Source organism: Colobus angolensis, unplaced genomic scaffold, assembly GCF_000951035.1.
Source record: "Colobus angolensis palliatus isolate OR3802 unplaced genomic scaffold, Cang.pa_1.0 Scaffold13, whole genome shotgun sequence".
In the NCBI taxonomy this organism is placed as follows: Eukaryota; Metazoa; Chordata; class Mammalia; order Primates; family Cercopithecidae; genus Colobus; species Colobus angolensis.
In genome coordinates this window covers 5,078,234-5,091,192 of record NW_012114252.1, presented here as the reverse complement: position 1 = coordinate 5,091,192, position 12,959 = coordinate 5,078,234, and the positions used below count along the sequence as shown (strand labels likewise).

Genomic DNA, 12,959 nt, shown 5'->3' with positions numbered 1-12,959 from the left:
GTTAATAATCTTCCAGCAAAAGCTAACATTATAATGAACACAAAAATTATTTCATTGACATAACATATTAAATAAATTGAACTGGGTCATGCCCACACTTTATTCACTGAATTTTAGATGATTCTTACCTTGAACCTTTCCATAAAATACTTCAAAGATAAAATGCTAGCTCTGCACTCAATGTTCTTTTAAACAAATCATCTCTTTAAAAAAGTGTTTTTTTGGTCAGGCGCAATGGCTCAGACCTGTAATCCCAGCACTTTGGGAGGCTGAGGTGGGTGGATCACAAGATCAGAAGACTGAGGCCATCCTGGCGAACGCGGTGAAACCCCGTCTCCACTAAAAAAAAAAAAAAAATACAAAAAATCAGCCAGGCATGGTGGCACATGCCTGTAATCCCAGCTAGGAGAATCGCTTGAACCCGGGAGGCAGAGGTTGCAAGTGAGCCGAGATGGCACCAATGTACTAGGGGGGACAATGTCCAGCCTAGGGGACAGAGCGAGACTCCCTCTTAAAAAAAAAAAAAAAGTCTGTTTTTTTCTCTCTTCAGCTACCAATTTTTTGTTTTGCCACAAGCAAAAATTGTTTGTTCACTTTGAAATTAAACTCAATTTGTGTTTACTTTGCTTGTTCAGTTTGAAATTAAAACCTAATTTTAAAACAGGCGGGTACTAATTGTTAAATCTTATTATACTTAAGAGTTAATATACACTAAAAGAGTATACACTAAAGAAGAAAAATACTCTTAATAAGCGTACAACAGGTGGTGAACACTTGTAAGGGAATGTGTAAGGTTTAAGGCAAGCTTAAAGGAAGCAGCATGGGCAAAATAAAGTAGCAAGAAAACTTAGAGGACAGCTTCAATAAATTCAGCCCCAGCTAAATGATGGTAAATCAGAAAGGAGGAGAGCCTGGGGGGAAAAGGTCCTTGGGTTCTGGGGCAGCACCTGGAACAGACATTCCCGCCTACCCATGATCCTTGTCTCAGAGCCCCAGTGGTCTCCCACACTCAAGTGTGTCAAGATATATCCTGATTAGTCTAAATCAATCAGAAATTCCCATACCCTTACCAGTAGGAGGTAAACCTAACCCTTCTGACATATTTGTCTACTTTTATTTTCTTTCTTTCATGTCAACTTACATTTCTCTTATGATGCTATGACCCAGTTCTGAAAAAGGAAATGTGATAGGAAGCTTCTGGGAAAAATTTCCTTCCTCCTAAAAAGCGATACTGAATATTGCAATCATCTAGACATGATGCTCAGAACTGCCACAGCTAACTTTGAACTTGAGGCAGCTAGCTTAAGAACACTGATAGTCTGAGGACAGCAGGGTAGACAGATGCTAAATAAACCACCCTGGAGAAGCCTCAAAACTTCTTGTTGCATAAGATAATTCATTTCATTACTGTCTACACCACTTGCATTAGGGTTTTCTGTTACTTTAAGCCAAAAACATTCCAACATGTTACCAGTAACACATTACTGAAGCTAAATGGAAGATCCAACCCATTGTCTTTTGGGACATGGAGGAAAAAAGGGATAACACTAAAGAATGAACACAGCTGCTAGAATTTTAAAAACAGTGAGATGGCAGATGTGGCAGAGCCTGTAGTATTATTCCAGTGAAAACCAGTCTACATGCCTTTAGGTAATAAGGCTCTCAGGATTCTGGGTACTTCTTGGTCTCTAATTAGATACAAACATAGTTAACAACGATTCTAATATTTTAAAGAAGCAGTTTTATTTTATTTTACCTTAAAGTATTATAATCCTATTTAGTACTTTGTCAAGTGTCATCACACTTGCCTTACTGTCTTTGTTTAATCTAGACCAACTCTGCAAAATAGAGGATTAACCAAAGTCTCGTAGATAGAAAATACATAATTGGTTTGAAAGAGAACAAATTACAAAATTTAACCAGAATAACATGTAACATTAATTGCAACTATTAGCACCAGGTTATTCTAATTCAAACCTCTGAGACATGTGGTAATAATCAATTTTCTGTAAAAACCATAGCAAATCAATTTTTCCTACTTGGAGCAGATAATTAGACAACTAGCAGAAGTTTCTAAAATGAACTGAAGATTTTCCCTGTAAACAAATTCCATACCTGAGGCTACAAAGTAGGAAGAATCCCTCTTAAGGCTCTATTTTAAAACACACGACTAAATCAATGTGAAATACGGACTTTTAGATCAGTGGTTCTGTACATAAGAATCAACTTTACAGCTTTAACTGGCTTCCACTCCAAACCAAATCTATCTGAGTCTCTGGGTGTGAATATCTGAATTTTTGTTTTAAACCTCATAACCTTAAACTAGATGCATACAGTGATGGGTTAAAAACCACTCACTGATACTTCAATGTAGAGTTATTCACAAAAGTTTTTAGGTATTTTAATCAATAAAATGATGTGATGTTTAGAGGAAGCCACAAAACAAGGCTGGATGCTTTTGGGTACTTCTAGCACTTTTTAATGATTAATTTCCGCAGGTTAGCCTTGCATAGAATGTCATGCTTAATGAAAATACATACAATTATAGTGAGGTTTTGCCCCTTGTTTAAATATTGTTGCTGACATACTCAATGTAACTTACCCATTGTAGTATAAGACGCTTTTAGACACAAGAGTAAGCATAAAATCAAAATCAGTCACAAAATCAGGAAAAGGTAGGTCAGAAGGAGTCAGAACTAAGAACTGAATCACAATGGTTAGTATGGATCATAAAGAAAAGGTTGCCACAACTCAAGATGTTGAGGAAAACACTGGAAGATATAGGCAAGGTTCAGGACAAGGCAAGGTATGACTGGCATTCAGTGGTCCAAGCATGGCACAGGGCACAAATGTGATCACTTTATAGCCTGAGACAAAAGTTTACATGCCCAAATTGGTGATAAAGAAAAAGACCAAAAATGGAGGCCTGGATAAGGAGGCAAGTAAAAGCATATTAGTATCTAGAAAAGTCTCATGGATCCACTCAATACATAAAACCACCTTTTGAGCCAAAGGGCTACAGCCTGGAAGGCAGGAGAGGAAGTGCTAATTCATCTGGACTCCACTAGAGGCAGCAGGGTTTGCACATGCAGCAACTGCAGCAGAACATTACTTCCTAGTGAGCCTTGACCAGTCCTAAAAACAAGTGTCCTGTGAAATAACGAAGTCTTACGGTTAAAAAGGACCGGAAGGCTGCGTGCGGTGGCTCATGCCTGTAATCCCAGCACTTTGGGAGGCCAAGGCAAGCCTGCCTTGGCCTGAGGTCGGGAGTTCTGGTCAACATGGCGAAACCTCGTCTCGACTAAAAATACAAAAATTAGACAGGTGTAGTGGTGGGCACCTGTAGTCCCAGCTACTCAGGAGGCTGAGGCAGGAGAATCGCTTGAACCCGGGAGGCAGAGGTTGCAGTGGGCCGAGACTGCACCATTGCGCTCCAGCCTGGGTGACAGAGCAAGGCTCCGTTTCAAAAAATTAAATTAAAAAAAAAAAAAAAAGGACCTGAAGAGCAATTCAGTCCAACCATCCATTCAATGCTCTTAGTAGACCTGGGCTCCATCAATGCCTTTCCAAAATACAGAAAAATGTTGGCATCTTTTACAAAGATTAAGGAAATGGAAGGACTAAATTAACTTCCAATAATGATCTATACTAGTCAAAGGTATCATTAATGAAATTTAACCTTTACATTCATTTGCATTCAGAAACAACTTGAGTAGTTTACACTATATCATTTCTTTCACAGAAAGAACTTTAAAATTAACCACTTTAAAACATTTAGGGCCAGGTGCAGCAGTTCACACCTGCAATCCCAACACCTTGGCAGGCCAAGGTGGGAGGATCACTTGAACCCAGTAGTTTGAGACAATCTGGGCAACATGGTGAGACCCCATCTCTAAAAAATAAAAATAAAAAAAAATTAGCACGCCATTCTGTCACTAGATATACATTTTTCCCAAAGGATATTTTTAAAAAGTTTATCCCTTGAAACATTATTTGAGATCCACTGTCACAAATCTCAAGTTGCTTTTTTAGCTGTGACGAATTTTCACTTTGAACTAAACAGTCGGTTTAAGCTAATGTGGCCTCACTCCTGCCTCACCTCCACCCACCCCACTCTATGGTCAACAGGATACAATGGAATTAAATTTTTCTCTTAAGCAGATTGACTCTTTCAAACAGCCAACGAACTCATGAAGAGGTAAACCATTAACGCTTTTCTTTTTTTTTTTTGAGACGGAGTCTTGCTCTGTCGCCGGGGCTGGAGTGCAGTGGCCGGATCTCAGCTCACTGCAAGCTCCGCCCCCCGGGTTCACGCCATTCTCCTGCCTCAGACTCCGGAGTAGCTGGGACTACAGGCGCCCGCCACCTCGCCCGGCTAGTTTTTTGTATTTTTAGTAGAGACGGAGTTTCACTGGGTTAGCCAGGATGGTCTCGATCTCCTGACCTCATGATCCGCCCGTCTCGGCCTCCCAAAGTGCTGGGATTACAGGCTTGAGCCACCGCGCCCGGCCCCATTAACGCTTTTCTTCGACAGATGGCGTACAAATCCTTACTCCTACATGTTAATTTACAAATCAGTTATACTTCATAGTATGTTTATCATGATCATAAGAAGTCATTCACTTCTGCTGGGGCTAGGAATCTTACCTCAGTAGGCCAGGACATAGTTACCTAACATTTTGATGAAATATTTTATATGAGTAAATCTGATTCTGGGAAGTATTATAGACTCTGATCATCCCTAAATTGTTGTAAGCTTCAATGAAGGCAATCCCTAAATCTGTTCAAACAACCTAGTAAAGAGTTAACCATACAAACTAGTTCAGTTTCTAATCTCATTTAATCATTGAGTTAACAACTGAAATTGTTCAATTTATTACCATTTTTCTGTTTATAAAAATAATGCAAAGTTATCATAAAAACAAAAATATTTAGAATTATAGAGGAAACTAAAAACTGCACAAGTCATTTCCTGTCAGGAGCCCAAACAAACAAGCAAACAAACAAAACTATACAACTCTACCAACTCAGAGTATCAAAATAATCTGTTAATAGTTTTGTACTTCTGTTTTATTCTCTGCAGGTTTTAATACACTCAAATAATACTCTGCTTTTAAAAATTAGTATTATGGCTATCAAAATGCAATAAGATTCATTTAACCATTTCTCTACTTCTGTACATATAGGTTGCTTTCATTTTTTTATTTTAAAAATACAACATGAATATATTTGTGCATAAATCTTTTCCAGAATTTAGGATATATTCAAATACATATTCTTACCAGATTCTCCAGCACTAAAATGATCAAATGGATTCCCTTCGGCATCTGGGTTTAGTAACACCATTTCAAATGGGATATCTTCCACCTGAGAATTCTCCTTGTCATCTTGGCACGTATACTTGTCTGCATAAAACACATGCCACGTTTGTGGAGATGGAATCTGGGACACTGTCAGATTATGTTCGGTCTGGTTCATGGTCACTTTAAAGAGAAAGAAAACAACACCTTTCGTAACAAAACTCTCAAACGTGTTCCATTATTTTATCACATAATCAATTTGAGGTTAGGACACTCTTTTGTTTAATTTTTATTGTCTCAAAAATCTAAGACCTTGTGAAGTATTTGGAATGTCTTGTAAACCAGATATTTACAGAATAAATCAGAATTTATCTGCAAAGGAGATAAAAATGATGTTTTTAACCAAGGAATCACTATAAAAGTATGACTATAAAACACCACGAGTAGAATGGCTTCACTGAAACTCTGAATTTTTTTTTTTTTTTTTCTGGTTCTCACATTCGTATTGGGAGCCATGGGAGGGGCATCCTCTGTGAGTGGAGGTGCTCAGTTTCTTCAGCCACTCCAAGCTGGGGCTCTGGGGATCCTGGGGGTGGCTGGGCACATCGGGCATGTTCCCATCATTGCGGATGGGCATTGGATAGTGGTAGGGCGTGACCTCGTTGATGATGATGAAGTACTTGGTGTAGGGGCTGAGTGGGGGCAGAATTACAGCCAGGCTCCTGATGATAAAGGACACGACCAGCACCGGCTCCTTGGCCCAGGCATTCTCGAGGAAGGTGCTGAGTCTCGCCACCATCTTGGTCTCGACGGCTGAAACTTTGAATTTTAATTTTCGATATTTTCACAGTTTCCAGGTGGGTTAATGACATTCAAAAAAATTATTGTGGTAAAATACACACAGTGCTAAATGTATCATTTTAACCATTTTTAAGTGTACAGTCTATGGCATTAAGCACATCCACAACGCTGTGCAACAACAATCACAGTGACATTTTTGAAGATTACTCGAGTTAAATTTAAAATGGAGCATTCAACTTACGAAATCATTATATCTAAAAACTATGTATTTTCAAAAGATTTTCCAAAATCTTTTTCTGATTGGTTCTTTAAAAGGGTACAAAAAGCAGAAAAAATAGAAATTACAGAAATGTAGAAGTTATTATACTGGATCAGGTCCCTATGAGGTAGTATGATATAGTCAGGGGTGGGGGTGTGTGGCATCATTCAGATGTATGTTTCAATCCTGGCTTCAATACTTACCTGTTGTGTGACCTTGGGTAAGTTACATAAGCAATGACACTCATTTTCTTCATCTGTAAAATGAAGATACTACCTACAGCAAAGAGCTGATGTAAGCACTAAGTTACATGAGTCACCTAGCATGGTATGTCACAGAGCAGTTGCTAAATGTCAATTCTGCTTTTCCTTTCTTTAAAACAAGGTGGTTATATTAGTAAGTGGTTCTCAATCCAGGGTAATCTCCTTTCATCCAGGGCCTTTGAAAATGTAAGGGGATCGATTTTTGTCACAATAGCTGGTTAGATACTTGGAGGGGGGCTGTGTTGAACCTCATGCGAAGAATTTTTCCCCTAAAATGCCAATGGCGCTCCCTTCTGAGAAACACAAAATGATGTCTAAGATTCTTTCTGGATCTAAAACTATTAGGTTGGTGCCAAAGTAATTGCAGTTTCTGAATATGACCTGACCTAAGAGGCACTGACTAACACTAACATGAAGCTGCCTAGGAGAGGAGTGTCTCAAGTTCTGAGTGTAACGAAAAGAGTAGAGTTAGAAGAGTGAGTCTTGGCCTTGTGACTCAGCAAATAAATTTACAACCTCTCTAAATTTGTTTCTTCAATAGTAAAATAAAGACACCTTCCCTGTTAGCTCAGAGTTCTTGTGAGGGGCAAAGGAAAAGCATATGGAATGTTATGTAAAGAGCATGATTCTACACAAAGTATTTTTAAAACAGTATTATGATGGGCCCAATTCCCAACTCTAGTTTGCCTCCATAACATGTCAATATTTAAGGACAAATTAGTCTTAATCTCTTTCTCAATTGTAGATTTTTTTTTAATAAATAAAAGACATTTCTTGAGGTAACCCGAAATTTGTGTATGGAATAGATTTCAGAGGACATTATAAAATTATTAATTTTCTTAGGTGTATGACAGTTAAACAGATGAATTTCTTTACTCTTAGAAGCTGTATGCTTAGGTATGGAGGGGCAAACTGTGATACCTGCTGCTTATTTTCACAAGGTTCAATTAAAACAAAAATCACATACATATAGACATAAAGCAAATTTAATAAAATATTAACAATTATTGAGTCTAAGCAGAGGATATACAGATGCTGGTTGTATTATAATTTCATCTTTTCTGTATGTTGGGAAATTTTCCTAGTGGAAAGTTGCAAAAATGTTATTTATAGGCTGTCTTTATGAATGAAATACAGATGTAGTCAGGATTTGAATTTTGAGAACTTGGACTGTACAACTGGGAATTTCATTCATTGGTAGTTAAATTGAACAAGAGGATTTGATTAACACCATTATGACATTGCTTTTTTGGCTACTGTAAGTTAGCTGACATTTAAACTACCTTTTTTAAAAACAAACAAAAACCATAGAGCTTCCGGAAAAATGTAGCAAAGACTCTAGTTTCTGTTAAATATTGGAAGACTTTTAGTAAGAATTTAATAAATGCTCAATAAATGATTCAGAAATAAGACTGTTTAAATGTGCAATTTGCAATTATATAATCCGGACCTCATTATATAAAGGCTCTGCTGTGTTGCTGTTTTTATCCTTTGCACTTTTTCTCTTAGATAAAATATTTAAAAACCACATTTTTACCAATATACTTCTGATGTTTCATTTTAAATTATGTGGATTTACTTCAAGCAGAAATAAAAGTGTGCTTCATAAAGTGACACTGGCCTTTAGTTTTTGTCTTGCTGTCTTTTCAGCAAGCCTGGGAAACAAGCCTCTTGACAAAACCGTGTGTTCATTGTTTCCGAGACAAAAGACTACAGCACAGCATGCATATTCTATGCTGGTGTAATTAGTACCTCAAATATTAACAAAACTTGAACTGCTGAGAATGGTGCTGAATAGCTAATTGTCCAATCATATTATAAAAGGAAATGAATACTGTTAACCAAAACACACAATAAAATACTAACACCTTTAAATGATTTACAAAATAGACCAAACTACAAAAGGAATCATATGCATAACATGTAAAAAGACAACACTGAAATGTTTTCTATACAATATTATATTCAGCTCCTATAATTTGATAGAAATTCTCCGAATCTGTTTAGATAGAAATATATAAACTCATCATTTTCAGTGCTTTTAAATGTCTTGTTTGATTGCTTTAAAAATCTACAAAGTAGTTTTTAGTATTTTTTAAATCAGATTTTTATGACAGAACAGAGATGATTGAAAAATAATTTCTCAAACATTAATTTGGGAGAGTCAAGCAACATTCAACGTTGAGATTTTTCAAATCTGCTAGTCCTTTCATAGCACACAGCAGTGGCAGGGTTTTACGTAGGAGCTGGGCAGAGTTACTGAGTTCATTACCAAATAGGTGAAAGGCTGTTAACTCTTAAGTCTCATTAATAGCCAAGAAAAGCACTTGCTATAAGGAATTATTCTTAAATATGTGTTAGTATTACATCATGAATTTAAGGATATGCTTTTTGTTTAAATGTATCTAAGCTCCTAAATAACATACCATAAATATGACAACTAATATATAAAAGAGACTTCAGATTTGGATTTTGTTATTGGAAAAAAAACTGGTGAAGTATATATACATAGAAATCAGTATTAAATTTATTTTAGGCCCCAAAATTTGACAAAACAACCTTCACTCCTCTAAAATTCCTGTTTCCTGATATCTTCCATTCCACAATTCCAAAGAATACCTCTGTACTCAACAGAACAGGGAAAGGAAAGAGAAAATAGAAAAAGAAACAGCAGAAGGTTTTGTTAAGTTTAGTCCTATATATAAGTAACTCCATCCTTAACAGTTACAATGAGAATGGCAGCATTTTGGAACTATCATGAACCTTAGGGAAACCTAGTCCAACTTGCTTATTGTACAGATAAGTAAAATGAGGTTCAAAGATAATGAGTTCTTGTTCTAAATCACTAGCAGTGATTCTCAGTTTTGTGGTCTTCCCATTGCACCACACTGTCTCCCTGCATACAGAAGTTCTGGGAATACAGGAATGTGACTCATACAGAAATGATGTTTTTAAGTGTATAAAGTATATAGTATAATACTACCTATGTGATACAAGAGAACAAATCAATATTTCTATAGCTGAAAGCTTTAAACTGCCTAATAAGTTTTTGTTGGAGACAGAAAAAGTATTTGAGATGTCAAACGCAAAAAGCAAAAAACCTACCTAACAAAAAGCCCTTAAGCACTAAGGTCTATGACTATTCATTCTACAAATACTTAGTAAAAACTTAAGTAAGCACCAGGGTATGATAAATTCTCATTCTCATAGTGCCATATAATTGGTATTCATAGTACTTATCAAAATAGCAATTTTACATTTATTCACATTGATCTGATTCATTCTGGTAACCTCCACCAGCCTTAAAAACATTTTGGTCACTAATCTATCACCAGTACCTAGCATAGTACATGAAACAGTGGAAGCACTCAGTGAATGAACACACCAAAAGAGCCCTACTGCTCTCACTGACTGATTTTATAACAAATAAATATAATGGAAAGTGGTAACTATAGTAAGTGCTACGTAGGAAAGCAAGAGGCTATAAAAACTTAGGTGTTAACTTAATCGAGGGAGGAGCCAGCGGGGAGACTGAAGAGGAAAAAGCTTATGCAAAGGCTCAGGGTAGCACTGAAATAAAATGCAGTGAGTGGGGCAATGCCCTGAGATAAAATGAAGAGGTAAGCAGCAGCCAGTCTACAAAGGCTTTGCTGGTCAGGTTAAGGAGGCCTGGTCAGGTTAAGGGAAACGGCTTTGCTGGTCAGATTAAGGGAAACCATTTATTTTAAGGGTGTGCTGAGGAAGTGACTGTAAAATAACCATATCTGCTATTTAGAAAGATCTAGTTACAGAAGGGGGACCAGCATGGCTATAGAATAGCCAGGTAGGAGACTGCTGAAATAACAAAGGCAAGATGAATTCAAGAGATATTTAAAACTAAAACCTCAAGACTTAACTGATGGATGGGGAGGTAGAAAGGTCAAAGAGGGGAGTATTAGAAGATACCTTGGTTTCTCAACTGTTTACTGGATGGCAGGTGGTGCCAGTTCTTAAAATAGGGAACACCAGAAGAGGACCAGGTCTGGATGGGGAAGATGGTGAGTTCAGTTTAGACACCAGAGGAATTGGGAACTGAAGGACGTGACCTTTCATACATACGTAGAACACTTAGATGAGCAAATTGGCAGAGAAAGGAAGAGATAACTAATCATGAGAATCTGCATATATTTCCCAGGTAAGTTTTGAATTCAGGGTCAAAGTAAATAATTGTATGTAATTGTCTCTTTTATAGTTGAATCCAATCATTCATCTCCAGGATACTATCTTCTCACAATGTCATCTCACAAATCTACATTAAAGATCCCCACAATGGGTGGCAAGGATTGGGGACCTCTGCTTTGTTCACTCTTCTAACTAGTTGCCTTATGAGGGAATCAGACAGCTGATAAGATAAAGACTGGATGTTTAGAAATGAATCTTCCGCTAGACTAGGCTAAGAGGAGACTACCATGTTCCATATATGGATGAGTCCCTGAATAATAATGGGAAAGAGGGAAGAATAATTCCCAGTTTTCCTCATGGATGCTTCAAATTTCTAATGTCTCCTACACCTAATTAACTTGCAAGGTGCAAAATGGAAACAATGGCACATGTTCTTCATTTCCATATTAAAAAAACTTTCACTCACTCTGGATGGCTAGCACCCTAATGCACAGGACAATGCTGATGAGAATGAATGGGATCACGGATTTAAGTCACTAGATTAGGATTTAAAAAGTACAGCCTCTCTAGAGGCAAACCCAGAAGTATACAAATGATGTGGTGCTGGTACATCTCAAAGAGACTTCTTTTTTTTTTTTTTTTGAGACAAAGTCTCACTCTGTCACCCAGGCTGGAGTGCAGTGGTGTGATCTCGGCTCACTGCAACCTCTGCCTCCCAGGTTTAAGCAATTCTCATGCCTCAGCCTGCCAAGTAGCTGGGATTACAGGCGTGTGCCATCACACCTGTCTCATTTTGTTTTGTATTTTCACTAGAGACAGGGTTTCACCATGTTGGCCAGGCTGGTCTCAAGCTCCCAACCTCAGGTGACCCGCCCACCTTGGCCTCCCCAAGTGTTGAGATTACAGGCGTGAGCCACCGTGCCTAGCTGTCAAAGTGACATATTTTATCACCATGTAACTAAGTCTCATGTTCAAATGACATGTCGGGAAACAGCATCGAGCTAAATTATCCAATTAACTAAGATAATACATGTTTGGCATTTAGCTCAGTGCTGGCAGATAATGAGCATTCAACAAATGTTATCCTTCATTCCATGCTGCCACTGGGTCAAAATATATTTTCCATATTGGCATAAATTATGCAAACTGTAAAGAGTCTGAATGAAAGAAAGGACTCCTATATAAATTATCTGGATTTTCATTTTCCAAAAATGATAAAGAAGGGAAAGGCATTGTTAAAACTCAGCTTAAAACGTACTGGACAAAGTGTCATCGCCGTGGGATGCCACATATGTACACATGGTACCGTGTTTCAACATTAGGAGGAAAAACTGTATCTAATGATCAAAGAAAAAAGGATACACTCACTTGTCAACTGAGCTTTGGATAATTTTTCACTACAGCTATAACCAGGACTGCTTTGCTGCAGCTGTAGCCATTCCTGGGCTTGGAACAGGTAGAGTTTAGCTTCTTTTCCAACAGCTACTGCTACGTTGTTGATTCTGACACACAGAAGAGCATGGTCACCTTGACATTAAAACAAAAATTATCAACTAGTTTGGTCTTATATGAAACTGAGACACGAGAACAACTCAACACTTCTACTTACCAAAATGGAAATTTAAAAAGCACAATTCTTCTTAAATCTCAATTAACTAGGTAAATCACATCAGAATGAACACATTTAGAAGCAAGAGATTATTCAAATGAACGTGTGGTATTTTCTTGAAATTCAGCTGATAACTGATAATATTTCACTCAATAAACAGCAAATATCTAGGGTATTTGGACAATTCACTGTATTACAATTTTTGCTTCACTTTACAACCACTTGTTTTACATTTTATTCATAATCTATAGAAATGTCCCACCAGGACTGTAAACTAGTTCAACCATTGTGGAAGACAGTGTGGCAATTCCTCAAGGATGCAGAACGAGAAATATCATTTGACTCAGCCATCCCATTACTGAGTATATACCCAAAGGATTATAAATCATGCTGCTATAAAGACACAAGCACACATATGTTTATTGCAGCACTGTTCACAATAGCAACGACTTGGAACCAACCCATATGTCTATCAATGATAGACTGGATTAAGAAAATGTGGCACATATACACCATGGAATACTATGCAGCCATAAAAAAGGATGAGTTCATGTCCTTTGTAGGGA

General features: G+C 37.4%; 1 protein-coding gene across 2 annotated transcripts in view; it reads right to left on the bottom strand.

Annotated features, from left to right (window-relative positions):
• GPR180 (G protein-coupled receptor 180) overlaps positions 1 to 12,959 on the bottom strand; it is a 34,301-nt gene that overhangs the window by 18,462 nt on the left and 2,880 nt on the right. The window contains exons 2-3 of one of the 2 annotated variants that reach the window (XM_011933793.1): positions 12,153 to 12,286; positions 5,283 to 5,483 (exon numbers count right to left, since the gene is read on the bottom strand). In XM_011933793.1, the coding sequence (XP_011789183.1) occupies positions 5,283 to 5,483; position 12,153 (202 nt within the window). In that variant the 5' untranslated portion in view covers positions 12,154 to 12,286. Of the gene's footprint in view, positions 1 to 5,282; positions 5,484 to 12,152; positions 12,312 to 12,959 lie in introns of both variants that reach the window. The other variant, XM_011933792.1, reaches the window with a different exon arrangement.